The sequence below is a fragment of the Chiloscyllium plagiosum genome, unplaced genomic scaffold, assembly GCF_037043375.1.
Source record: "Chiloscyllium plagiosum isolate Xiang-an unplaced genomic scaffold, Cpla_swu_hap1 HiC_scaffold_51, whole genome shotgun sequence".
Lineage (NCBI taxonomy): Eukaryota > Metazoa > Chordata > Chondrichthyes > Orectolobiformes > Hemiscylliidae > Chiloscyllium > Chiloscyllium plagiosum.
This window is the reverse complement of record NW_028270189.1, coordinates 3,269,981-3,295,872: the sequence shown is the minus strand read 5'-3', so window position 1 is coordinate 3,295,872 and position 25,892 is coordinate 3,269,981. Positions and strand designations below refer to the sequence as shown.

The 25,892-nt window shown below is 59.2% G+C and overlaps 1 protein-coding gene across 1 annotated transcript in view; it reads left to right on the top strand.

Annotated features, from left to right (window-relative positions):
* Nucleotides 1–23,529, top strand: part of LOC122546842 (organic solute transporter subunit alpha) — a 72,505-nt gene extending 48,976 nt beyond the window's left edge. Inside the window, exon 7 of the mRNA XM_087985258.1 lies at nt 22,702–23,529. Within this exon, the coding sequence (XP_087841384.1) occupies nt 22,702–23,159 (458 nt within the window). The 3' untranslated portion in view covers nt 23,160–23,529. The remainder of the gene's footprint in view (nt 1–22,701) is intronic.
* The last annotated feature ends 2,363 nt before the right edge of the window (nt 23,530–25,892 follow it).

Here is a 25,892-nt window from a genome sequence, read left to right as displayed (position 1 = left end):
TCGGGTTTGGTTGCGGGGTTGGTTTGGGTTGGGGTGGAGTGGGTTGAGTTGGGCCTTGTCAGGTTTCGTTGTTGGGTAGGGTTGGGGTGGACTGGGTTGAGTTTGGTCGTGTCGGGTTTGGTTGCGGGGTAGGGTTGGGTTGGGGTGGACTGGGTTGAGTTGGGTCGTGTCGGGTTTGGTTGCGGGGTAGGGTTGGGTTGGGGTGGACTGGGTTGAGTTGGGTCGTGTCGGGTTTGGTTGCGGGGTAGGGTTGGGTTGGGGTGGAGTGGGTTGAGTTGTGTCATGTCGGGTTTGGTTGCGGGGTTGGGTTGGGGTGGAGTGGGTTGAGTTGGGCCTTGTCAGGTTTGGTTGTTGGGTTGGGTTGGGGTGGACTGGGTTGAGTTTGGTCGTGTCGGGTTTGGTTGCGGGGTAGGGTTGGGTTGGGGTAGAGTGGGTTGAGTTGTGTCATGTCGGGTTTGGTTGCGGGGTTGGGTTGGGGTGGAGTGGGTTGAGTCGGGCCTTGTCAGGTTTGGTTGTTGGGTTGGGTTGGGGTGGAGTGGGTTGAGTTGGGCCTTGTCAGGTTTGGGTGCGCGGTTGGTTTGGGTTGGGGTGGACTGGGTTGAGTTGGGTCCTGTCGGGTTTGGTTGTCGGGTTGGGTTGGGGTGGATTGGGTTGAGTTGGTCGTGTCGGGTTTGGTTGCGGGGTTGGTTTGGGTTGGGGTGGACTGCGTTGAGTTGGGTCATGTCAGGTTTGGTTGCGGGGTTGGGTTAGGTTGGGGTGGAGTGGGTTGAGTTGGGTCATGTCGGGTTTGGTTGCGGGGTTGGGTTGGGGTGGAGTGGGTTGAGTTGGGCCTTGTCAGGTTTGGTTGCGGGGTTGGGTTGGGTTGGGGTGGAGTGGGTTGAGTTGGGTCGTGTCGGGTTTGGTTGCGGGGTTGGTTTGGGTTGGGGTGGAGTGGGTTGAGTTGGGCCTTGTCAGGTTTGGTTGTTGGGTTGGGTTGGGGTGGACTGGGTTGAGTTTGGTCGTGTCGGGTTTGGTTGCGGGGTAGGGTTGGGTTGGGGTGGACTGGGTTGAGTTGGGTCGTGTCGGGTTTGGTTGCGGGGTAGGGTTGGGTTGGGGTGGACTGGGTTGAGTTGGGTCGTGTCGGGTTTGGTTGCGGGGTAGGGTTGGGTTGGGGTGGAGTGGGTTGAGTTGTGTCATGTCGGGTTTGGTTGCGGGGTTGGGTAGGGGTGGAGTGGGTTGAGTTGGGCGTTGTCAGGTTTGGTTGCGGGGTTGCGTCGTGTCGGCTTTGGTTGCGGGGTTGGTTTGGACTGCGTTGAGTTGGGTCATGTCAGGTTTGGTTGCGGGTTTGGGTTAGGTTGGGGTGGAGTGGGTTGAGTTGGGTCATGTCGGGTTTGGTTGCGGGGTTGGGTTGGGGTGGAGTGGGTTGAGTTGGGCCTTGTCAGGTTTGATTGCGGGGTTGGTTTGGGTTGGAGTGGGTTGATTTGGGCCTTGTCAGGTTTGGTTGCGGTGTTGGGTTGGGGTGGAGTGTGTTGAGTTGGGTCGTGTCGGGTTTGGTTGCGGGGTTGGGTTGGGTTGGGATGGACTGCGTTGAGTTGGGCCTTCTCAGGTTTGGTTGCGGGGTTGGGTTAGGTTGGGGTGGAGTGGGTTGAGTTGGGTCATGTCGGGTTTGGTTGCGGGGTTGGGTTGGGGTGGAGTGGGTTGAGTTGGGCCTTGTCAGGTTTGGTTGCGGGGTTGGGTTGGGTTGGGGTGGAGTGGGTTGAGTTGGGTCGTGTCGGGTTTGGTTGCGGGGTTGGGTTGGGTTGGGGTGGAGTATGTTGAGTTGGGTCCTGTCGGGTTTGGTTGCGGGATTGGGTAGGGGTGGAGTGGGTTGAGTTGGGCCTTGTCAGGTTTGGTTGTGGGGTTGGGTTGGGGTGGAGTGGGTTGAGTTGGGTCGTGTCGGGTTTGGTTGCGGGGTTGGTTTGGGTTGGGGTGGACTGCGTTGAGTTGGGTCATGTCAGGTTTGGTTGCGGGGTTGGGTTAGGTTGGGGTGGAGTGGGTTGAGTTGGGTCATGTCGGGTTTGGTTGCGGGGTTGGGTTGGGGTGGAGTGGGTTGAGTTGGGCCTTGTCAGGTTTGGTTGCGGGGTTGGGTCGTGTCGGGTTTGGTTGCGGGGTTGGTTTGGGTTGGGGTGGAGTGGGTTGAGTTGGGTCGTGTCAGGTTTGGTTGTGGGGTTGGGTTAGGTTGGGGTGGAGTGGGTTGAGTTGGGTCGTGTCAGGTTTGGCTGCGGGGTTGGGTTGGGGTGGACTGGGTTGAGTTGGGCCTTGTTAGGTTTGGTTGTGGGGTTGGATTGGGTTGGGGTGGAGTGGGTTGAGTTGGGTCGTGTCGGGTTTGGTTGCGGGGTTGGGTTGGGTTGGGGTGGAGTGGGTTGAGTTGGGTCGTGTCGGGTTTGGTTGCGGGGTAGGGTTGGGGTGGAGTGGGTTGAGTTAGGCCTTGTCAGGTTTGGTTGTGCGGTTGGGTAGGGGTGGAGTGGGTTGAGTTGGGCCTTGTCAGGTTTGGTTGCGGGGTTGGGTTGGGTTGGGGTGGAGTGGGTTGAGTTGGGTCGTGTCGGGTTTGGTTGCGGGGTAGGGTTGGGTTGGGGTGGAGTGGGTTGAGTTGTGTCATGTCGGATTTGGTTGCGGGGTTGGGTTGGGGTGGAGTGGGTTGAGTCGGGCCTTGTCAGGTTTGGTTGTTGGGTTGGGTTGGGGTGGACTGGGTTGAGTTTGGTCGTGTCGGGTTTGGTTGCGGGGTAGGGTTGGGTTGGGGTGGAGTGTGTTGAGTTGTGTCATGTCGGGTTTGGTTGCGGGGTTGGGTTGGGGTGGATTGGGTTGCTTCGGGCCTTGTCAGGTTTGGTTGTTGGGTTGGGTTGGGGTGGACTGGGTTGAGTTGGGCCTTGTCAGGTTTGGTTGCGGGGTTGCGTTGGGTTGGGGTGGAGTGGGTTGAGTTGGGCTGTGTCGGGTTTGGTTGCGGGGTTGGTTTGGGTTGGGGTGGAGTGGGTTGAGTTGGGCCTTGTCAGGTTTGGTTGCGGGGTTGGGTTGGGTTGGGGTGGAGTGGGTTGAGTTGGGTCGTGTCGGGTTTGGTTGCGGGGTAGGGTTGGGTTGGGGTGGAGTGGGTTGAGTTGTGTCATGTCGGGTTTGGTTGCGGGGTTGCGTTGGGTTGGGGTGGACTGGGTTGAGTTGTGCCTTGTTAGGTTTGGTTGTGGGGTTGGATTGGGTTGGGGTGGAGTGGGTTGAGTTGGGCCGTGTCGGGTTTGGTTGCGGGGTTGTGTTGGGTTGGGGTGGAGTGGGTTGGGTTGGGCCTTGTCAGGTTTGGTTGCGGGGTTGGGTTGGGGTGCAGTGGGTTGGGTTGGGTTGGGCCGTGTCGGGTTTGGTTGTGGGGTTGGGTTGGGTTGGGGTGGAGTGGGTTGAGTTGGGTCATGTCGGGTTTGGTTGCGGGGTTGGGTTGGGTTGGGGTGGAGTGGGTTGAGTTGGGCCTTGTCAGGTTTGGTTGCGGTGTTGGGTTCGGGTGGAGTGGGTTGAGTTGGGTCGTGTTGGGTTTGGTTGCGGGGTTGGGTTGGGTTGGGGTGGAGTGGGTTGAGTTGGGCCATGTCGGGTTTGGTTGCGGGGTTGGGTTGGGTTGGGGTGGAGTGGGTGAGTTGGGCCGTGTCGGGTTTGGTTGCAGTGTTGGGTTGGGGTGGAGTGGGTTGAGTTGGGCCTTGTCAGGTTTGGTTGCGGGGCTGGGTTGGGGTGGAGTGGGTTGAGTTGTGCCGTGTCAGGTTTGGTTGCGGGGCTGGGTTGGGTTGGGGTGGAGTGTGTTGAGTTGGGTCGTGTCGGGTTTGGTTGTGGGGTTGGGTTGGGTTGGGGTGGAGTGGGTTGAGTTGGGCCTTGTCGGGTTTGGTTGCGGGGTTGGGTTGGGGTGGACTGGGTTGAATTGGGCCTTGTCAGGTTTGGTTGCGGGGTTGGGTTGGGGTGAAGTGGGTTGATTTGGGCCGTGTCGGGTTTGGTTGCAGTGTGCGGTGTTGGGTTGGGGTGGACTGGGTTGAGTTGGTCCGTGTCGGGTTTGGTTGCGGGGTTGGGTTGGGTTGGGGTGGAGTGTGTTGAGTTGGGTCCTGTCGGGTTTGGTTGCGGGGTTAGGTTGGGTTGGGGTGGAGTGGGTTGAGTTGGGTCATGTCGGGTTTTGTTGCGGGGTTGGGTTGGGGTAGAGTGGGTTGAGTTGGGCCTTGTCAGGTTTGGTTGCGGGGTTGTTTGGGTTGGAGTGGGTTGATTTGGGCCTTGTCAGGTTTGGTTGCGGGGTTGGGTTGGGGTGGAGTGGGTTGAGTTGGGTCGTGTCGGGTTTGGTTGCGGGGTTGGGTTGGGTTGGGGTGGACTGCGTTGAGTTGGGCCTTCTCAGGTTTGGTTGCGGGGTTGGGTTAGGTTGGGGTGGAGTGGGTTGAGTTGGGTCATGTCGGGTTTGGTTGCGGGGTTGTGTTGGGTTGGGGTGGAGTGGGTTGAGTTGGGTCATGTCGGGTTTGGTTGCGGGGTTGGGTTGGGGTGGAGTGGGTTGAGTTGGGCCTTGTCAGGTTTGGTTGCGGGGTTGGGTTGGGTTGGGGTGGAGTGGGTTGAGTTGGGTCGTGTCGGGTTTGGTTGCGGGGTTGGGTTGGGTTGGGGTGGAGTATGTTGAGTTGGGTCCTGTCGGGTTTGGTTGCGGGGTTGGGTTGGGGTGGAGTGGGTTGAGTTGGGCCTTGTCAGGTTTGGTTGCGGGGTTGGGTTGGGGTGGACTGGGTTGAGTTTGGTCGTGTCGGGTTTGGTTGCGGGGTAGGGTTGGGTTGGGGTAGAGTGGGTTGAGTTGTGTCATGTCGGGTTTGGTTGCGGGGTTGGGTTGGGGTGGAGTGGGTTGAGTCGGGCCTTGTCAGGTTTGGTTGTTGGGTTGGCTTGTGGTGGAGTGGGTTGAGTTGGGCCTTGTCAGGTTTGGTTGCGCGGTTGATTTGGGTTGGGGTGGACTGGGTTGAGTTGGGTCCTGTCGGGTTTGGTTGTCGGGTTGGGTTGGGGTGGAGTGGGTTGAGTTGGGTCGTGTCGGGTTTGGTTGCGGGGTTGGTTTGGGTTGGGGTGGAGTGGGTTGAGTTGGGCCTTGTCAGGTTTGGTTGCGGGGTTGGGTTAGGTTGGGGTGGAGTGGGTTGAGTTGGGTCATGTCGGGTTTGGTTGCGGGGTTGGGTTGGGGTGGAGTGGGTTGAGTTGGGCCTTGTCAGGTTTGGTTGCGGGGTTGCGTTGGGTTGGGGTGGAGTGGGTTGAGTTGGGTCGTGTCGGGTTTGGTTGCGGGGTTGGTTTGGGTTGGGGTGGAGTGGGTTGAGTTGGGCCTTGTCAGGTTTGGTTGTTGTGTTGGGTTGGGGTGGACTGGGTTGAGTTTGGTCGTGTCGGGTTTGGTTGCGGGGTAGGGTTGGGTTGGGGTGGACTGGGTTGAGTTGGGTCGTGTCGGGTTTGGTTGCGGGGTAGGGTTGGGTTGGGGTGGACTGGGTTGAGTTGGGTCGTGTCGGGTTTGGTTGCGGGGTAGGGTTGGGTTGGGGTGGAGTGGGTTGAGTTGTGTCATGTTGGGTTTGGTTGCGGGGTTGAGTTGGGGTGGAGTGGGTTGAGTCGGGCCTTGTCAGGTTTGGTTGTTGGGTTGGGTTGGGGTGGACTGAGTTGAGTTTGGTCGTGTCGGGTTTGGTTGCGGGGTAGGGTTGGGTTGGGGTAGAGTGGGTTGAGTTGTGTCATGTCGGGTTTGGTTGCGGGGTTGGGTTGGGGTGGAGTGGGTTGAGTCGGGCCTTGTCAGGTTTGGTTGTTGGGTTGGGTTGGGGTGGACTGGGTTGAGTTGGGTCATGTCGGGTTTGGTTGCGGGGTTGGGTTGGGGTGGACTGGGTTGAGTTGGGCCTTGTTAGGTTTGGTTGTGGGGTTGGATTGGGTTGGGGTGGAGTGGGTTGAGTTGGGCCGTGTCGGGTTTGGTTGCGGGGTTGTGTTGGGTTGGGGTGGAGTGGGTTGAGTTGGGCCTTGTCAGGTTTGGTTGCGGGGTTGGGTTGGGGTGCAGTGGGTTGGGTTGGGTCATGTCGGGTTTGGTTGCGGGGTTGGGTTGGGTTGGGGTGGAGTGGGTTGAGTTGGGCCTTGTCAGGTTTGATTGCGGGGTTGGGTTGGGTTGGGGTGGCGTGGGTTGAGTTGGGCCGTGTCGGGTTTGGTTGCGGGGTTGGGTTGGGTTGGGGTGGAGTGGGTTGAGTTGGGCCGTGTCGGGTTTGGTTGCGGGGTTGGGTTGGGTTGGGGTGGAGTGGGTTGAGTTGGGCCGTGTCGGGTTTGGTTGCAGTGTTGGGTTGGGGTGGAGTGGGTTGAGTTGGGCCTTGTCAGGTTTGGTTGCGGGGCTGGGTTGGGGTGGAGTGGGTTGAGTTGGGCCGTGTCAGGTTTGGTTGCGGGGCTGGGTTGGGTTGGGGTGGAGTGTGTTGAGTTGGGTCGTGTCGGGTTTGGTTGTGGGGTTGGGTTGGGTTGGGGTGGAGTGGGTTGAGTTGGGCCTTGTCGGGTTTGGTTGCGGGGTTGGGTTGGGGTGGACTGGGTTGAATTGGGCCGTGTCGGGTTTGGTTGCAGTGTGCGGTGTTGGGTTGGGGTGGACTGGGTTGAGTTGGTCCGTGTCGGGTTTGGTTGCGGGGTTGGGTTGGGTTGGGGTGGAGTGTGTTGAGTTGGGTCCTGTCGGGTTTGGTTGCGGGGTTAGGTTGGGTTGGGGTGGAGTGGGTTGAGTTGGGTCATGTCGGGTTTTGTTGCGGGGTTGGGTTGGGGTGGAGTGGGTTGAGTTGGGCCTTGTCAGGTTTGGTTGCGGGGTTGTTTGGGTTGGAGTGGGTTGATTTGGGTCTTGTCAGGTTTGGTTGCGGGGTTGGGTTGGGGTGGAGTGGGTTGAGTTGGGTCGTGTCGGGTTTGGTTGCGGGGTTGGGTTGGGTTGGAGTGGACTGCGTTGAGTTGGGTCATGTCAGGTCTGGTTGCGGGGTTGGGTTAGGTTGGGGTGGAGTGGGTTGAGTTGGGTCCTGTCGGGTTTGGTTGCGGGGTTGGGTTGGGGTGGAGTGGGTTGAGTTGGGCCTTGTCAGGTTTGGTTGCGGGGTTGGGTTGGGTTGGGGTGGAGTGGGTTGAGTTGGGTCGTGTCGGGTTTGGTTGCGGGGTTGGGTTGGGTTGGGGTGGACTGCGTTGAGTTGGGCCTTGTCAGGTTTGGTTGCGGGGTTGGGTTAGGTTGGGGTGGAGTGGGTTGAGTTGGGTCATGTTGGGTTTGGTTGCGGGGTTGGGTTGGGGTGGAGTGGGTTGAGTTGGGCCTTGTCAGGTTTGGTTGCGGGGTTGGGTTGGAGTGGGTTGAGTTGGGTCGTGTCGGGTTTGGTTGCGGGGTTGGGTTGGGTTGGGGTGGAGAATGTTGAGTTGGGTCCTGTCGGGTTTGGTTGCGGGGTTGGGTTGGGGTGGAGTGGGTTGAGTTGGGCCTTGTCAGGTTTGGTTGTGGGGTTGGGTTGGGGTGGAGTGGGTTGAGTTGGGTCGTGTCGGGTTTGGTTGCGGGGTTGGTTTGGGTTGGGGTGGACTGCGTTGAGTTGGGTCATGTCAGGTTTGGTTGCGGGGTTGGGTTAGGTTGGGGTGGAGTGGGTTGAGTTGGGTCATGTCGGGTTTGGTTGCGGGGTTGGGTTGGGGTGGAGTGGGTTGAGTTGGGCCTTGTCAGGTTTGGTTGCGGGGTTGGGTCGTGTCGGGTTTGGTTGCGGGGTTGGTTTGGGTTGGGGTGGACTGCGTTGAGTTGGGTCGTGTCGGGTTTGGTTGCGGGGTTGGGTTAGGTTGGGGTGGAGTGGGTTGAGTTGGGTCATGTCATGTTTGGTTGCGGGGTTGGGTTGGGGTGGACTGCGTTGAGTTGGGTCATGTCAGGTTTGGTTGCGGGATTGGGTTAGCTTGGGGTGGAGTGGGTTGAGTTGGGTCGTGTCGGGTTTGGTTGCGGGGTTGGGTTGGGTTGGGGTGGAGTGGGTTGAGTTGGGTCGTGTCGGGTTTGGTTGCGGGGTTGGTTTGGGTTGGGGTGGAGTGGGTTGAGTTGGGTCGTGTCGGGTTTGGTTGCGGGGTTGGGTTGGGTTGGGGTGGAGTACGTTGAGTTGGGTCCTGTCGGGTTTGGTTGCGGGGTTGGGTTGGGTTGGGGTGGAGTGGGTTGAGTTGTGCCTTGTCGGGTTTGGTTGCGGGGTTGGTTTGGGTTGGGGTGGACTGGGTTGAGTTGGGTCATGTCAGGTTTGGTTGCGGGGTTGGGTTGGGTTGGGGTGGACTGCGTTGAGTTGGGTCATGTCAGGTTTGGTTGCGGGGTTGGGTTAGGTTGGGGTGGAGTGGGTTGAGTTGGGCCGTGTCAGGTTTGGTTGCGGGGTTGGTTTGGGTTGGGGTGGACTGCGTTGAGTTGGGTCATGTCAGGTTTGGTTGCGGGGTTGGGTTAGGTTGGGGTGGAGTGGGTTGCGTTGGGCCTTGTCGGGTTTGGTTGCGGGATTGGGTTGGGTTGGGGTGGACTGGGTTGAGTTGGGCCTTGTCAGGTTTGGTTGCGGGGTTGGGTTGAGTTGGGGTGGACTGGGTTGAGTTGGGTCATGTCGGGTTTGGTTGCGGGGTTGGGTTGGGTTGGGGTGGAGTGAGTTGAGTTGGGTCGTGTCGGGTTTGGTTGCGGGGTTGGGTTGGGTTGGGGTGGAGTGGGTTGAGTTGGGTCATGTTGGGTTTGGTTGCGGGGTTGGGTTGGGTTGGGGTGGAGTGGGTTGAGTTGGGTCATGTCGGGTTTGGTTGCGGGGTTGGGTTGGGTTGGGGTGGAGTGGGTTGAGTTGGGCCTTGTCAGGTTTGGTTGCGGGGTTGGGTTGGGTTGGGGTGGCGTGGGTTGAGTTGGGCAGTGTCGGGTTTGGTTGCGGGGTTGGGTTGGGTTGGGGTGGAGTGGGTTGAGTTGGGCCGTGTCGGGTTTGGTTGCGGGGTTGGGTTGGGTTGGGGTGGAGTGGGTTGAGTTGGGCCGTGTCGGGTTTGGTTGCAGTGTTGGGTTGGGGTGGAGTGGGTTGAGTTGGGCCTTGTCAGGTTTGGTTGCGGGGCTGGGTTGGGGTGGAGTGGGTTGAGTTGGGCCGTGTCAGGTTTGGTTGCGGGGCTGGGTTGGGTTGGGGTGGAGTGTGTTGAGTTGGGTCGTGTCGGGTTTGGTTGTGGGGTTGGGTTGGGTTGGGGTGGAGTGGGTTGAGTTGTGTCATGTCGGGTTTGGTTGCGGGGTTGGGTTGGGGTGGAGTGGGTTGAGTCGGGCCTTGTCAGGTTTGGTTGCGGGGTTGGGTTGGGGTGGACTGGGTTGAGTTTGGTCGTGTCGGGTTTGGTTGCGGGGTAGGGTTGGGTTGGGGTAGAGTGGGTTGAGTTGTGTCATGTCGGGTTTGGTTGCGGGGTTGGGTTGGGGTGGAGTGGGTTGAGTCGGGCCTTGTCAGGTTTGGTTGTTGGGTTGGCTTGTGGTGGAGTGGGTTGAGTTGGGCCTTGTCAGGTTTGGTTGCGCGGTTGATTTGGGTTGGGGTGGACTGGGTTGAGTTGGGTCCTGTCGGGTTTGGTTGTCGGGTTGGGTTGGGGTGGAGTGGGTTGAGTTGGGTCGTGTCGGGTTTGGTTGCGGGGTTGGTTTGGGTTGGGGTGGAGTGGGTTGAGTTGGGCCTTGTCAGGTTTGGTTGCGGGGTTGGGTTAGGTTGGGGTGGAGTGGGTTGAGTTGGGTCATGTCGGGTTTGGTTGCGGGGTTGGGTTGGGGTGGAGTGGGTTGAGTTGGGCCTTGTCAGGTTTGGTTGCGGGGTTGCGTTGGGTTGGGGTGGAGTGGGTTGAGTTGGGTCGTGTCGGGTTTGGTTGCGGGGTTGGTTTGGGTTGGGGTGGAGTGGGTTGAGTTGGGCCTTGTCAGGTTTGGTTGTTGTGTTGGGTTGGGGTGGACTGGGTTGAGTTTGGTCGTGTCGGGTTTGGTTGCGGGGTAGGGTTGGGTTGGGGTGGACTGGGTTGAGTTGGGTCGTGTCGGGTTTGGTTGCGGGGTAGGGTTGGGTTGGGGTGGACTGGGTTGAGTTGGGTCGTGTCGGGTTTGGTTGCGGGGTAGGGTTGGGTTGGGGTGGAGTGGGTTGAGTTGTGTCATGTTGGGTTTGGTTGCGGGGTTGAGTTGGGGTGGAGTGGGTTGAGTCGGGCCTTGTCAGGTTTGGTTGTTGGGTTGGGTTGGGGTGGACTGAGTTGAGTTTGGTCGTGTCGGGTTTGGTTGCGGGGTAGGGTTGGGTTGGGGTAGAGTGGGTTGAGTTGTGTCATGTCGGGTTTGGTTGCGGGGTTGGGTTGGGGTGGAGTGGGTTGAGTCGGGCCTTGTCAGGTTTGGTTGTTGGGTTGGGTTGGGGTGGACTGGGTTGAGTTGGGTCATGTCGGGTTTGGTTGCGGGGTTGGGTTGGGGTGGACTGGGTTGAGTTGGGCCTTGTTAGGTTTGGTTGTGGGGTTGGATTGGGTTGGGGTGGAGTGGGTTGAGTTGGGCCGTGTCGGGTTTGGTTGCGGGGTTGTGTTGGGTTGGGGTGGAGTGGGTTGAGTTGGGCCTTGTCAGGTTTGGTTGCGGGGTTGGGTTGGGGTGCAGTGGGTTGGGTTGGGTCATGTCGGGTTTGGTTGCGGGGTTGGGTTGGGTTGGGGTGGAGTGGGTTGAGTTGGGCCTTGTCAGGTTTGATTGCGGGGTTGGGTTGGGTTGGGGTGGCGTGGGTTGAGTTGGGCCGTGTCGGGTTTGGTTGCGGGGTTGGGTTGGGTTGGGGTGGAGTGGGTTGAGTTGGGCCGTGTCGGGTTTGGTTGCGGGGTTGGGTTGGGTTGGGGTGGAGTGGGTTGAGTTGGGCCGTGTCGGGTTTGGTTGCAGTGTTGGGTTGGGGTGGAGTGGGTTGAGTTGGGCCTTGTCAGGTTTGGTTGCGGGGCTGGGTTGGGGTGGAGTGGGTTGAGTTGGGCCGTGTCAGGTTTGGTTGCGGGGCTGGGTTGGGTTGGGGTGGAGTGTGTTGAGTTGGGTCGTGTCGGGTTTGGTTGTGGGGTTGGGTTGGGTTGGGGTGGAGTGGGTTGAGTTGGGCCTTGTCGGGTTTGGTTGCGGGGTTGGGTTGGGGTGGACTGGGTTGAATTGGGCCGTGTCGGGTTTGGTTGCAGTGTGCGGTGTTGGGTTGGGGTGGACTGGGTTGAGTTGGTCCGTGTCGGGTTTGGTTGCGGGGTTGGGTTGGGTTGGGGTGGAGTGTGTTGAGTTGGGTCCTGTCGGGTTTGGTTGCGGGGTTAGGTTGGGTTGGGGTGGAGTGGGTTGAGTTGGGTCATGTCGGGTTTTGTTGCGGGGTTGGGTTGGGGTGGAGTGGGTTGAGTTGGGCCTTGTCAGGTTTGGTTGCGGGGTTGTTTGGGTTGGAGTGGGTTGATTTGGGTCTTGTCAGGTTTGGTTGCGGGGTTGGGTTGGGGTGGAGTGGGTTGAGTTGGGTCGTGTCGGGTTTGGTTGCGGGGTTGGGTTGGGTTGGTGTGGACTGCGTTGAGTTGGGTCATGTCAGGTCTGGTTGCGGGGTTGGGTTAGGTTGGGGTGGAGTGGGTTGAGTTGGGTCCTGTCGGGTTTGGTTGCGGGGTTGGGTTGGGGTGGAGTGGGTTGAGTTGGGCCTTGTCAGGTTTGGTTGCGGGGTTGGGTTGGGTTGGGGTGGAGTGGGTTGAGTTGGGTCATGTCGGGTTTGGTTGCGGGGTTGGGTTGGGTTGGGGTGGACTGCGTTGAGTTGGGCCTTGTCAGGTTTGGTTGCGGGGTTGGGTTAGGTTGGGGTGGAGTGGGTTGAGTTGGGTCATGTTGGGTTTGGTTGCAGGGTTGGGTTGGGGTGGAGTGGGTTGAGTTGGGCCTTGTCAGGTTTGGTTGCGGGGTTGGGTTGGAGTGGGTTGAGTTGGGTCGTGTCGGGTTTGGTTGCGGGGTTGGGTTGGGTTGGGGTGGAGAATGTTGAGTTGGGTCCTGTCGGGTTTGGTTGCGGGGTTGGGTTAGGGTGGAGTGGGTTGAGTTGGGCCTTGTCAGGTTTGGTTGTGGGGTTGGGTTGGGGTGGAGTGGGTTGAGTTGGGTCGTGTCGGGTTTGGTTGCGGGGTTGGTTTGGGTTGGGGTGGACTGCGTTGAGTTGGGTCATGTCAGGTTTGGTTGCGGGGTTGGGTTAGGTTGGGGTGGAGTGGGTTGAGTTGGGTCATGTCGGGTTTGGTTGCGGGGTTGGGTTGGGGTGGAGTGGGTTGAGTTGGGCCTTGTCAGGTTTGGTTGCGGGGTTGGGTCGTGTCGGGTTTGGTTGCGGGGTTGGTTTGGGTTGGGGTGGACTGCGTTGAGTTGGGTCGTGTCGGGTTTGGTTGCGGGGTTGGGTTAGGTTGGGGTGGAGTGGGTTGAGTTGGGTCATGTCGTGTTTGGTTGCGGGGTTGGGTTGGGGTGGACTGCGTTGAGTTGGGTCATGTCAGGTTTGGTTGCGGGATTGGGTTAGCTTGGGGTGGAGTGGGTTGAGTTGGGTCGTGTCGGGTTTGGTTGCGGGGTTGGGTTGGGTTGGGGTGGAGTGGGTTGAGTTGGGTCGTGTCGGGTTTGGTTGCGGGGTTGGTTTGGGTTGGGGTGGAGTGGGTTGAGTTGGGTCGTGTCGGGTTTGGTTGCGGGGTTGGGTTGGGTTGGGGTGGAGTACGTTGAGTTGGGTCCTGTCGGGTTTGGTTGCGGGGTTGGGTTGGGTTGGGGTGGAGTGGGTTGAGTTGTGCCTTGTCGGGTTTGGTTGCGGGGTTGGTTTGGGTTGGGGTGGACTGGGTTGAGTTGGGTCATGTCAGGTTTGGTTGCGGGGTTGGGTTGGGTTGGGGTGGACTGCGTTGAGTTGGGTCATGTCAGGTTTGGTTGCGGGGTTGGGTTAGGTTGGGGTGGAGTGGGTTGAGTTGGGCCGTGTCAGGTTTGGTTGCGGGGTTGGTTTGGGTTGGGGTGGACTGCGTTGAGTTGGGTCATGTCAGGTTTGGTTGCGGGGTTGGGTTAGGTTGGGGTGGAGTGGGTTGCGTTGGGCCTTGTCGGGTTTGGTTGCGGGATTGGGTTGGGTTGGGGTGGACTGGGTTGAGTTGGGCCTTGTCTTTGGTTGCGGGGTTGGGTTGAGTTGGGGTGGACTGGGTTGAGTTGGGTCATGTCGGGTTTGGTTGCGGGGTTGGGTTGGGTTGGGGTGGAGTGAGTTGAGTTGGGTCGTGTCGGGTTTGGTTGCGGGGTTGGGTTGGGTTGGGGTGGAGTGGGTTGAGTTGGGTCATGTTGGGTTTGGTTGCGGGGTTGGGTTGGGTTGGGGTGGAGTGGGTTGAGTTGGGTCATGTCGGGTTTGGTTGCGGGGTTGGGTTGGGTTGGGGTGGAGTGGGTTGAGTTGGGCCTTGTCAGGTTTGGTTGCGGGGTTGGGTTGGGTTGGGGTGGCGTGGGTTGAGTTGGGCAGTGTCAGGTTTGGTTGCGGGGCTGGGTTGGGGTGGAGTGGGTTGAGTTGGGCCGTGTCAGGTTTGGTTGCGGGGCTGGGTTGGGTTGGGGTGGAGTGTGTTGAGTTGGGTCGTGTCGGGTTTGGTTGTGGGGTTGGGTTGGGTTGGGGTGGAGTGGGTTGAGTTGGGCCTTGTCGGGTTTGGTTGCGGGGTTGGGTTGGGGTGGACTGGGTTGAATTGGGCCGTGTCGGGTTTGGTTGCAGTGTGCGGTGTTGGGTTGGGGTGGACTGGGTTGAGTTGGTCCGTGTCGGGTTTGGTTGCGGGGTTGGGTTGGGTTGGGGTGGAGTGTGTTGAGTTGGGTCCTGTCGGGTTTGGTTGCGGGGTTAGGTTGGGTTGGGGTGGAGTGGGTTGAGTTGGGTCATGTCGGGTTTGGTTGCAGGGTTGGGTTGGGGTGGAGTGGGTTGAGTTGGGCCTTGTCAGGTTTGGTTGCGGGGTTGGGTCGTGTCGGGTTTGGTTGCGGAGTTGGTTTGGGTTGGGGTGGACTGCGTTGAGTTGGGTCGTGTCGGGTTTGGTTGCGGGGTTGGGTTAGGTTGGGGTGGAGTGGGTTGAGTTGGGTCATGTCGGGTTTGGTTGCGGGGTTGGGTTGGGGTGGAGTGGGTTGAGTTGGGCCTTGTCAGGTTTGGTTGCGGGGTTGGGTCGTGTCGGGTTTGGTTGCGGGGTTGGTTTGGGTTGGGGTGGACTGCGTTGAGTTGGGTCGTGTCGGGTTTGGTTGCGGGGTTGGGTTAGGTTGGGGTGGAGTGGGTTGAGTTGGGTCATGTCATGTTTGGTTGCGGGGTTGGGTTGGGGTGGACTGCGTTGAGTTGGGTCATGTCAGGTTTGGTTGCGGGATTGGGTTAGCTTGGGGTGGAGTGGGTTGAGTTGGGTCGTGTCGGGTTTGGTTGCGGGGTTGGGTTGGGTTGGGGTGGAGTGGGTTGAGTTGGGTCGTGTCGGGTTTGGTTGCGGGGTTGGTTTGGGTTGGGGTGGAGTGGGTTGAGTTGGGTCGTGTCGGGTTTGGTTGCGGGGTTGGGTTGGGTTGGGGTGGAGTACGTTGAGTTGGGTCCTGTCGGGTTTGGTTGCGGGGTTGGGTTGGGTTGGGGTGGAGTGGGTTGAGTTGTGCCTTGTCGGGTTTGGTTGCGGGGTTGGTTTGGGTTGGGGTGGACTGGGTTGAGTTGGGTCATGTCAGGTTTGGTTGCGGGGTTGGGTTGGGTTGGGGTGGACTGCGTTGAGTTGGGTCATGTCAGGTTTGGTTGCGGGGTTGGGTTAGGTTGGGGTGGAGTGGGTTGAGTTGGGCCGTGTCAGGTTTGGTTGCGGGGTTGGTTTGGGTTGGGGTGGACTGCGTTGAGTTGGGTCATGTCAGGTTTGGTTGCGGGGTTGGGTTAGGTTGGGGTGGAGTGGGTTGCGTTGGGCCTTGTCGGGTTTGGTTGCGGGATTGGGTTGGGTTGGGGTGGACTGGGTTGAGTTGGGCCTTGTCAGGTTTGGTTGCGGGGTTGGGTTGAGTTGGGGTGGACTGGGTTGAGTTGGGTCATGTCGGGTTTGGTTGCGGGGTTGGGTTGGGTTGGGGTGGAGTGAGTTGAGTTGGGTCGTGTCGGGTTTGGTTGCGGGGTTGGGTTGGGTTGGGGTGGAGTGGGTTGAGTTGGGTCATGTTGGGTTTGGTTGCGGGGTTGGGTTGGGTTGGGGTGGAGTGGGTTGAGTTGGGTCATGTCGGGTTTGGTTGCGGGGTTGGGTTGGGTTGGGGTGGAGTGGGTTGAGTTGGGCCTTGTCAGGTTTGGTTGCGGGGTTGGGTTGGGTTGGGGTGGCGTGGGTTGAGTTGGGCAGTGTCGGGTTTGGTTGCGGGGTTGGGTTGGGTTGGGGTGGAGTGGGTTGAGTTGGGCCGTGTCGGGTTTGGTTGCGGGGTTGGGTTGGGTTGGGGTGGAGTGGGTTGAGTTGGGCCGTGTCGGGTTTGGTTGCAGTGTTGGGTTGGGGTGGAGTGGGTTGAGTTGGGCCTTGTCAGGTTTGGTTGCGGGGCTGGGTTGGGGTGGAGTGGGTTGAGTTGGGCCGTGTCAGGTTTGGTTGCGGGGCTGGGTTGGGTTGGGGTGGAGTGTGTTGAGTTGGGTCGTGTCGGGTTTGGTTGTGGGGTTGGGTTGGGTTGGGGTGGAGTGGGTTGAGTTGTGTCATGTCGGGTTTGGTTGCGGGGTTGGGTTGGGGTGGAGTGGGTTGAGTCGGGCCTTGTCAGGTTTGGTTGCGGGGTTGGGTTGGGGTGGACTGGGTTGAGTTTGGTCGTGTCGGGTTTGGTTGCGGGGTAGGGTTGGGTTGGGGTAGAGTGGGTTGAGTTGTGTCATGTCGGGTTTGGTTGCGGGGTTGGGTTGGGGTGGAGTGGGTTGAGTCGGGCCTTGTCAGGTTTGGTTGTTGGGTTGGCTTGTGGTGGAGTGGGTTGAGTTGGGCCTTGTCAGGTTTGGTTGCGCGGTTGATTTGGGTTGGGGTGGACTGGGTTGAGTTGGGTCCTGTCGGGTTTGGTTGTCGGGTTGGGTTGGGGTGGAGTGGGTTGAGTTGGGTCGTGTCGGGTTTGGTTGCGGGGTTGGTTTGGGTTGGGGTGGAGTGGGTTGAGTTGGGCCTTGTCAGGTTTGGTTGCGGGGTTGGGTTAGGTTGGGGTGGAGTGGGTTGAGTTGGGTCATGTCGGGTTTGGTTGCGGGGTTGGGTTGGGGTGGAGTGGGTTGAGTTGGGCCTTGTCAGGTTTGGTTGCGGGGTTGCGTTGGGTTGGGGTGGAGTGGGTTGAGTTGGGTCGTGTCGGGTTTGGTTGCGGGGTTGGTTTGGGTTGGGGTGGAGTGGGTTGAGTTGGGCCTTGTCAGGTTTGGTTGTTGTGTTGGGTTGGGGTGGACTGGGTTGAGTTTGGTCGTGTCGGGTTTGGTTGCGGGGTAGGGTTGGGTTGGGGTGGACTGGGTTGAGTTGGGTCGTGTCGGGTTTGGTTGCGGGGTAGGGTTGGGTTGGGGTGGACTGGGTTGAGTTGGGTCGTGTCGGGTTTGGTTGCGGGGTAGGGTTGGGTTGGGGTGGAGTGGGTTGAGTTGTGTCATGTTGGGTTTGGTTGCGGGGTTGAGTTGGGGTGGAGTGGGTTGAGTCGGGCCTTGTCAGGTTTGGTTGTTGGGTTGGGTTGGGGTGGACTGAGTTGAGTTTGGTCGTGTCGGGTTTGGTTGCGGGGTAGGGTTGGGTTGGGGTAGAGTGGGTTGAGTTGTGTCATGTCGGGTTTGGTTGCGGGGTTGGGTTGGGGTGGAGTGGGTTGAGTCGGGCCTTGTCAGGTTTGGTTGTTGGGTTGGGTTGGGGTGGACTGGGTTGAGTTGGGTCATGTCGGGTTTGGTTGCGGGGTTGGGTTGGGGTGGACTGGGTTGAGTTGGGCCTTGTTAGGTTTGGTTGTGGGGTTGGATTGGGTTGGGGTGGAGTGGGTTGAGTTGGGCCGTGTCGGGTTTGGTTGCGGGGTTGTGTTGGGTTGGGGTGGAGTGGGTTGAGTTGGGCCTTGTCAGGTTTGGTTGCGGGGTTGGGTTGGGGTGCAGTGGGTTGGGTTGGGTCATGTCGGGTTTGGTTGCGGGGTTGGGTTGGGTTGGGGTGGAGTGGGTTGAGTTGGGCCTTGTCAGGTTTGATTGCGGGGTTGGGTTGGGTTGGGGTGGCGTGGGTTGAGTTGGGCCGTGTCGGGTTTGGTTGCGGGGTTGGGTTGGGTTGGGGTGGAGTGGGTTGAGTTGGGCCGTGTCGGGTTTGGTTGCGGGGTTGGGTTGGGTTGGGGTGGAGTGGGTTGAGTTGGGCCGTGTCGGGTTTGGTTGCAGTGTTGGGTTGGGGTGGAGTGGGTTGAGTTGGGCCTTGTCAGGTTTGGTTGCGGGGCTGGGTTGGGGTGGAGTGGGTTGAGTTGGGCCGTGTCAGGTTTGGTTGCGGGGCTGGGTTGGGTTGGGGTGGAGTGTGTTGAGTTGGGTCGTGTCGGGTTTGGTTGTGGGGTTGGGTTGGGTTGGGGTGGAGTGGGTTGAGTTGGGCCTTGTCGGGTTTGGTTGCGGGGTTGGGTTGGGGTGGACTGGGTTGAATTGGGCCGTGTCGGGTTTGGTTGCAGTGTGCGGTGTTGGGTTGGGGTGGACTGGGTTGAGTTGGTCCGTGTCGGGTTTGGTTGCGGGGTTGGGTTGGGTTGGGGTGGAGTGTGTTGAGTTGGGTCCTGTCGGGTTTGGTTGCGGGGTTAGGTTGGGTTGGGGTGGAGTGGGTTGAGTTGGGTCATGTCGGGTTTTGTTGCGGGGTTGGGTTGGGGTGGAGTGGGTTGAGTTGGGCCTTGTCAGGTTTGGTTGCGGGGTTGTTTGGGTTGGAGTGGGTTGATTTGGGTCTTGTCAGGTTTGGTTGCGGGGTTGGGTTGGGGTGGAGTGGGTTGAGTTGGGTCGTGTCGGGTTTGGTTGCGGGGTTGGGTTGGGTTGGTGTGGACTGCGTTGAGTTGGGTCATGTCAGGTCTGGTTGCGGGGTTGGGTTAGGTTGGGGTGGAGTGGGTTGAGTTGGGTCCTGTCGGGTTTGGTTGCGGGGTTGGGTTGGGGTGGAGTGGGTTGAGTTGGGCCTTGTCAGGTTTGGTTGCGGGGTTGGGTTGGGTTGGGGTGGAGTGGGTTGAGTTGGGTCGTGTCGGGTTTGGTTGCGGGGTTGGGTTGGGTTGGGGTGGACTGCGTTGAGTTGGGCCTTGTCAGGTTTGGTTGCGGGGTTGGGTTAGGTTGGGGTGGAGTGGGTTGAGTTGGGTCATGTTGGGTTTGGTTGCAGGGTTGGGTTGGGGTGGAGTGGGTTGAGTTGGGCCTTGTCAGGTTTGGTTGCGGGGTTGGGTTGGAGTGGGTTGAGTTGGGTCGTGTCGGGTTTGGTTGCGGGGTTGGGTTGGGTTGGGGTGGAGAATGTTGAGTTGGGTCCTGTCGGGTTTGGTTGCGGGGTTGGGTTAGGGTGGAGTGGGTTGAGTTGGGCCTTGTCAGGTTTGGTTGTGGGGTTGGGTTGGGGTGGAGTGGGTTGAGTTGGGTCGTGTCGGGTTTGGTTGCGGGGTTGGTTTGGGTTGGGGTGGACTGCGTTGAGTTGGGTCATGTCAGGTTTGGTTGCGGGGTTGGGTTAGGTTGGGGTGGAGTGGGTTGAGTTGGGTCATGTCGGGTTTGGTTGCGGGGTTGGGTTGGGGTGGAGTGGGTTGAGTTGGGCCTTGTCAGGTTTGGTTGCGGGGTTGGGTCGTGTCGGGTTTGGTTGCGGGGTTGGTTTGGGTTGGGGTGGACTGCGTTGAGTTGGGTCGTGTCGGGTTTGGTTGCGGGGTTGGGTTAGGTTGGGGTGGAGTGGGTTGAGTTGGGTCATGTCGTGTTTGGTTGCGGGGTTGGGTTGGGGTGGACTGCGTTGAGTTGGGTCATGTCAGGTTTGGTTGCGGGATTGGGTTAGCTTGGGGTGGAGTGGGTTGAGTTGGGTCGTGTCGGGTTTGGTTGCGGGGTTGGGTTGGGTTGGGGTGGAGTGGGTTGAGTTGGGTCGTGTCGGGTTTGGTTGCGGGGTTGGTTTGGGTTGGGGTGGAGTGGGTTGAGTTGGGTCGTGTCGGGTTTGGTTGCGGGGTTGGGTTGGGTTGGGGTGGAGTACGTTGAGTTGGGTCCTGTCGGGTTTGGTTGCGGGGTTGGGTTGGGTTGGGGTGGAGTGGGTTGAGTTGTGCCTTGTCGGGTTTGGTTGCGGGGTTGGTTTGGGTTGGGGTGGACTGGGTTGAGTTGGGTCATGTCAGGTTTGGTTGCGGGGTTGGGTTGGGTTGGGGTGGACTGCGTTGAGTTGGGTCATGTCAGGTTTGGTTGCGGGGTTGGGTTAGGTTGGGGTGGAGTGGGTTGAGTTGGGCCGTGTCAGGTTTGGTTGCGGGGTTGGTTTGGGTTGGGGTGGACTGCGTTGAGTTGGGTCATGTCAGGTTTGGTTGCGGGGTTGGGTTAGGTTGGGGTGGAGTGGGTTGCGTTGGGCCTTGTCGGGTTTGGTTGCGGGATTGGGTTGGGTTGGGGTGGACTGGGTTGAGTTGGGCCTTGTCTTTGGTTGCGGGGTTGGGTTGAGTTGGGGTGGACTGGGTTGAGTTGGGTCATGTCGGGTTTGGTTGCGGGGTTGGGTTGGGTTGGGGTGGAGTGAGTTGAGTTGGGTCGTGTCGGGTTTGGTTGCGGGGTTGGGTTGGGTTGGGGTGGAGTGGGTTGAGTTGGGTCATGTTGGGTTTGGTTGCGGGGTTGGGTTGGGTTGGGGTGGAGTGGGTTGAGTTGGGTCATGTCGGGTTTGGTTGCGGGGTTGGGTTGGGTTGGGGTGGAGTGGGTTGAGTTGGGCCTTGTCAGGTTTGGTTGCGGGGTTGGGTTGGGTTGGGGTGGCGTGGGTTGAGTTGGGCAGTGTCAGGTTTGGTTGCGGGGCTGGGTTGGGGTGGAGTGGGTTGAGTTGGGCCGTGTCAGGTTTGGTTGCGGGGCTGGGTTGGGTTGGGGTGGAGTGTGTTGAGTTGGGTCGTGTCGGGTTTGGTTGTGGGGTTGGGTTGGGTTGGGGTGGAGTGGGTTGAGTTGGGCCTTGTCGGGTTTGGTTGCGGGGTTGGGTTGGGGTGGACTGGGTTGAATTGGGCCGTGTCGGGTTTGGTTGCAGTGTGCGGTGTTGGGTTGGGGTGGACTGGGTTGAGTTGGTCCGTGTCGGGTTTGGTTGCGGGGTTGGGTTGGGTTGGGGTGGAGTGTGTTGAGTTGGGTCCTGTCGGGTTTGGTTGCGGGGTTAGGTTGGGTTGGGGTGGAGTGGGTTGAGTTGGGTCATGTCGGGTTTGGTTGCAGGGTTGGGTTGGGGTGGAGTGGGTTGAGTTGGGCCTTGTCAGGTTTGGTTGCGGGGTTGGGTCGTGTCGGGTTTGGTTGCGGAGTTGGTTTGGGTTGGGGTGGACTGCGTTGAGTTGGGTCGTGTCGGGTTTGGTTGCGGGGTTGGGTTAGGTTGGGGTGGAGTGGGTTGAGTTGGGTCATGTCGGGTTTGGTTGCGGGGTTGGGTTGGGGTGGACTGCGTTGAGTTGGGTCATGTCAGGTTTGGTTGCGGGATTGGGTTAGGTTGGGGTGGAGTGGGTTGAGTTGGGTCATGTCGGGTTTGGTTGCGGGGTTGGTTTGGGTTGGGGTGGAGTGGTTTGAGTTGGGTCGTGTCGGGTTTGGTTGCGGGGTTGGGTTGGGTTGGGGTGGAGTGGGTTGAGTTGGGTCGTGTCGGGTTTGGTTGCGGGGTTGGTTTGGGTTGGGGTGGAGTGGGTTGAGTTGGGTCGTGTCGGGTTTGGTTGCGGGGTTGGGTTGGGTTGGGGTGGAGTATGTTGAGTTGGGTCCTGTCGGGTTTGGTTGCGGGGTTGGGTTGGGTTGGGGTGGAGTGGGTTGAGTTGGGTCGTGTCAGGTTTGGTTGCGGGGTTGGTTTGGGTTGGGGTGGACTGGGTTGAGTTGGGTCATGTCAGGTTTGGTTGCAGGGTTGGGTTGGGTTGGGGTGGACTGCGTTGAGTTGGGTCATGTCAGGTTGGGTTGCGGGGTTGGGTTAGGTTGGGGTGGAGTGGGTTGAGTTGGGCCGTGTCAGGTTTGGTTGCGGGGTTGGGTTAGGTTGGGGTGGAGTGGGTTGAGTTGGGCCGTGTCAGGTTTGGTTGCGGGGTTGGGTTAGGTTGGGGTGGGGTGGGTTGAGTTGGGTCGTGTCGGGTTTGGTTGCGGGGTTGGTTTGGGTTGGGGTGGACTGCGTTGAGTTGGGTCATGTCAGGTTTGGTTGCGGGGTTGGGTTAGGTTGGGGTGGAGTGGGTTGCGTTGGGCCTTGTTGGGTTTGGTTGCGGGATTGGGTTGGGTTGGGGTGGACTGGGTTGAGTTGGGCCTTGTCAGGTTTGGTTGCGGGGTTGGGTTGGGTTGGGGTGGACTGGGTTGAGTTGGGTCATGTCGGGTTTGGTTGCGGGGTTGGGTTGGGTTGGGGTGGAGTGAGTTGAGTTGGGTCGTGTCGGGTTTGGTTGCGGGGTTGGGTTGGGTTGGGGTGGAGTGGGTTGAGTTGTGTCATGTCGGGTTTGGTTGCGGGGTTGGGTTGGGGTGGAATGGGTTGAGTCGGGCCTTGTCAGGTTTGGTTGTGGGGTTGGGTTGGGTTGGGGTGGAGTGGTTTGAGTTGGGTCATGTCGGGTTTGTTTGCGGGGTTGGGTTGGGGTGGACTGGGTTGAGTTGGGCCTTGTTAGGTTTGGTTGTGGGGTTGGGTTGGGTTGGGGTGGAGTGGGTTGAGTTGGGTCGTGTCGGGTTTGGTTGCGGGGTTGTGTTGGGTTGGGGTGGAGTGGGTTGAGTTGGGCCTTGTCAGGTTTGGTTGCGGGGTTGGGTTGGGGTGCAGTGGGTTGAGTTGGGCCGTGTCAGGTTTGGTTGTGGGGTTGTGTTGGGTTGGGGTGGAGTGGGTTGAGTTGGGCCTTGTCAGGTTTGGTTGCGGGGTTGGGTTGGGGTGCAGTGGGTTGAGTTGGGCCGTGTCGGGTTTGGTTGTGGGGTTGGGTTGGGTTGGGGTGGAGTGGGTTGAGTTGGGCCTTGTCAGGTTTGGTTGCGGGGCTGGGTTGGGGTGGAGTGGGTTGAGTTGGGCCGTGTCGGGTTTGGTTGCAGTGTTGGGTTGGGGTGGGGTGGAGTGGGTTGAGTTGGGCCTTGTCAGGTTTGGTTGCGGGTCTGGGTTGAGTTGGGGTGGAGTTGGGTTGGGTTGGGGTGGAGTGGGTTGAGTTGGTCCGTGTCGGGTTTGGTTGCGGGGTTGGGTTGGGTTGGGGTGGAGTGGGTTGAGTTGGGCCTTGTCAGGTTTGGTTGCGGGGCTGGGTTGGGGTGGAGTGGGTTGAGTTGAGTCGTGTCGGGTTTGGTTGCGGGGTTGGGTTGGGGTGGAGTGGGTTGAGTTGGTCCGTGTCGGGTTTGGTTGCGGGGTTGGGTTGGGTTGGGGTGGAGTGGGTTGAGTTGGGCCTTGTCAGGTTTGGTTGCGGGGCTGGGTTGGGGTGGAGTGGAGTGGGTTGAGTTGGGTCATGTCGGGTTTGGTTGCGGGGTTGGGTTGGGTTGGGCTGGAGTGGGTTGAGTTGGGCCGTGTCGGGTTTGGTTGCGGGGTTGGGTTGGGTTGGGCTGGAGTGGGTTGAGTTGGGCCGTGTCGGGTTTGGTTGCGTGGTTGGGTTGGGTTGGGGTGGACTGGGTTGAGTTAGGCCTTGTCGGGTTTGGTTGCGGGGTTGGGTTGGGTTGGGCTGGAGTGGGTTGAGTTGGGCCGTGTCGGGTTTGGTTGGGATTGGGTTGGCGTGGGAAGAGTTGAGTCGGGTCGGGTCGTATGTAGCAGGATGACCTGTTGTGTTGCGAGAACAGACCGATTGCAGTCGGCATGGGGACCCTCTCCTGTACGTTGCGCTGTAACCCTCTGCCTCTGTCCGTCCCGCAGTTATCTTCCATTACGCTGTCATTGTCGAGATGTTCTTCATCAGTTTGTTGGCCCGTTACTGCTTTAGGAAGGTGGAGCCAGGCGAGGACTCCCTCGATGGCCTGTCCAAACCCAGCTCGCCCAAGTCCAACCGGACGGCTACTGTCTGCGGCTTTCCTGAACCTGACAGCTTCTCTCTGGGAGTTAACCCAGCTTACAGCAGTGAGCCTGAGGATGCTCTGTACAGGATCGAACACACTCCCTTGGAAAGGTTTGACTTCAGGCTGGCAAAGAAACCAGCTCAGGACAACTGTTTCATCTCGGTACCTCTGAACGGGCAGGAGGCAGCCACACGGAAACCAAATAGCTCACAGCACAAAGCCGGCCTTCCTAGCGCTGGGCCTGGCACGGTGAATACGGTTCAGGTGAAGGCACAGATAAACCAACCCGAATCCTGTCGGGATGTGATGATGGTCTGAAGCCTTGGGTCTGTCCAACAGGTCGAAGGTCGTTGCTCAGGGCTGGAGATGTTTCAACTTTCCCGGGAATGGTTCCTCTCCCGCGCGGCGTGGCCCTGTGCTTCCAGACATCGTCGCCAATGGGCGTTTTGACCCCAAATCGCCACCCTGCCTCGGGAAGGTGGGAGTGAAGCCTCCCTTTCTCGAGCTGCTGCGGTAAATCAATCCCCCCTCCCTCCCCCTCCTGCCGCTGTGTCGTGTCGGGACACAGTGCCCTGTGAGGGAGGCAGTTTCTGACCACTGTAGGAACAGCTCACGTCGTTCCCAGTTGGGATGGTATGTGTGTGCGTATGTGTGTGTGTGTGTGTGTGGGGGGGTGGAGGTGGGGTTGGAAGAGGGGAGGGTGCACAGAAGGAAACTCCCCACGTCCTTCTGCTTGTGTGGGTTTGGAAGGAGCCGTTGGGGGGAGTCGCTGCAGTCCACCTTGTAGATAGGTGCGTCGGTAATAAAGACCCCCTCCCCTCGCCCCTTCCCCCCCCCCCCCTCTTTTCCGCGCTCTGGGACCTGAGGGGTAACGTTTTCACGCAGAGGGTGGTGCACGTGTGGAATGAGCTGCCCGAGGACGTCAGACCGAAGGGTCTGTTTCCGTACAACTCTATGACTCTCTGAGACGCAACAACTCCATTTTCAGTGGGCGCCTCTTGATTTTTAAACAGTGCCCCCTCTTATTTTAGATCCTCCCGCGTCTCCCACCTGTCAAGAACACTTCAGGGCGTGGGAAGTCTCAGCAATGTTGTCTCTTGCTCTTCCTAAACTCGGTGGGGAGGCGGGGGGGGGGGGTGTTACAGGCCCAGTCCATGCAACGTTTCCTCATAAGATCACCCATGCCATTCCGGTGATTAGTCACAGAATCCCGACAGTGTGGAAACAGGCCATTCAGCCCATCGAAAGCCTTCGACATCCATCAAAGTTTTACCTGCACATCCACCAATATCATTTATTGTATCCGTTGCTCCCGATGCGGTCTCCTCTACATTGGGGAGACTGGACGCCTCCTAGCAGAGCGCTTTAGGGAACATCTCCGGGATACCCGCACCAATCAACCACACCGCCTTGTGGTCCAACATTTCAACTCCCCCCTCCCACTCTGCCGAGGACATGGAGGTCCACTTCAACCCCAGGGTATCAATGTGGACTTGAACATTTTCCCCATTTCCCTTCCCCCACCTCACCCTAGTTCCAAACTTCCAGCTCAGCACTGTCCCCATGACTTGTCCTACCTGCCTATCTCCTTTTCCACCTATCCACTCCACCCTCCCCCCGCCCCCGACCTATCACCTTCATCCCCTCCCCCACTCACCTATTGTACTCTATGCTACTTTCTCCCCACATCCACCCTCCACTCACTTATCTCTCCACCCTTCAGGCTCTCTGCCTGTATTCCTGATGAAGGGCTTTTGCCCAAAGCGTCGATTTTACTGCTCCTCGGATGCTGCCTGAACTGCTGTGCTTTTCCAGCACCACTGATCCCAAGAACACCCTACCCAGACCCAACCCTCTACCCTATCATTGTGACCCTGCATTTCCCACAGCCAACCCACCCTATAACATGCACATCCCTGGGCACTATGGGACAATTTAGCACGGCCAACCCACCCTAACCTGCACATCCCTGGGCACTATGGGACAATTTAGCATGACCAATTCACCCTAACCTGCACATCCCTGGGCACTACGGGGACAATTTAGCACGGCCAATCCACCCTAACCTGCACATCCCTGGGCACTACGGGGACAATTTAGCACGGCCAACCCACCCTATAACCTGCACATCCCTGGGCACTACAGGGACAATTTAGCATGGCCAATCCACCCTAACCTGCACATCCCTGGGCACTACGGGGACAATTTAGCACGGCCAACCCACCCTATAACCTGCACATCCCTGGGCACTACAGGGACAATTTATCACGGCCAATCCACCCTATAACCTGGACATCCCTGGGCACTATGGGGACAATTTAGCACGGCCAAACCACGCTAACCTGCACATCTCTGGGCATTACGGGACAATTTAGCACGGCCAATCCACCCTAACCTGCACATCCCTGGGCACTACGGGGACAATTTAGCACGGCCAATCCCACCCTAACCTGCACACCCCTGGGCACTACGGGATAATTTAGCACGGCCAATCCACCCTAACCTGCACATCCCTGGGCACTACGGGGACAATTTAGCACGGCCAATCCCACCCTAACCTGCACATCCCTGGGCACTACGGGGACAATTTAGCACGGCCAATCCCACCCTAACCTGCACATCCCTGGGCACTACGGGGACAATTTAGCACGGCCAATCCCACCCTAACCTGCACACCCCTGGGCACTACGGGATAATTTAGCACGGCCAATCCACCCTATAACCTGCACATCCCTGGGCACTACGGGGACAATTTAGCACGGCCAAACTACCCTAACCTACACATCCCTGGGCACTGTGGGACAATTTAGCACGGCCAATCCACCTTAACCTGCACATCCCTGGGCACTATGGGACAATTTAGCACGGCCAATCCACCCTAACCTGCACATCCCTGGGCACTACGGGGACAATTTAGCACGGCCAATCCACCCTAACCTGCACATCCCTGGGCACTACGGGACAATTTAGCATGGCCAATCCATCCCAACCTGCACATCTTTGGACTGTGGGAGGAAACCCAGAGGAAACCCACGCAGACACTGGGAGAAT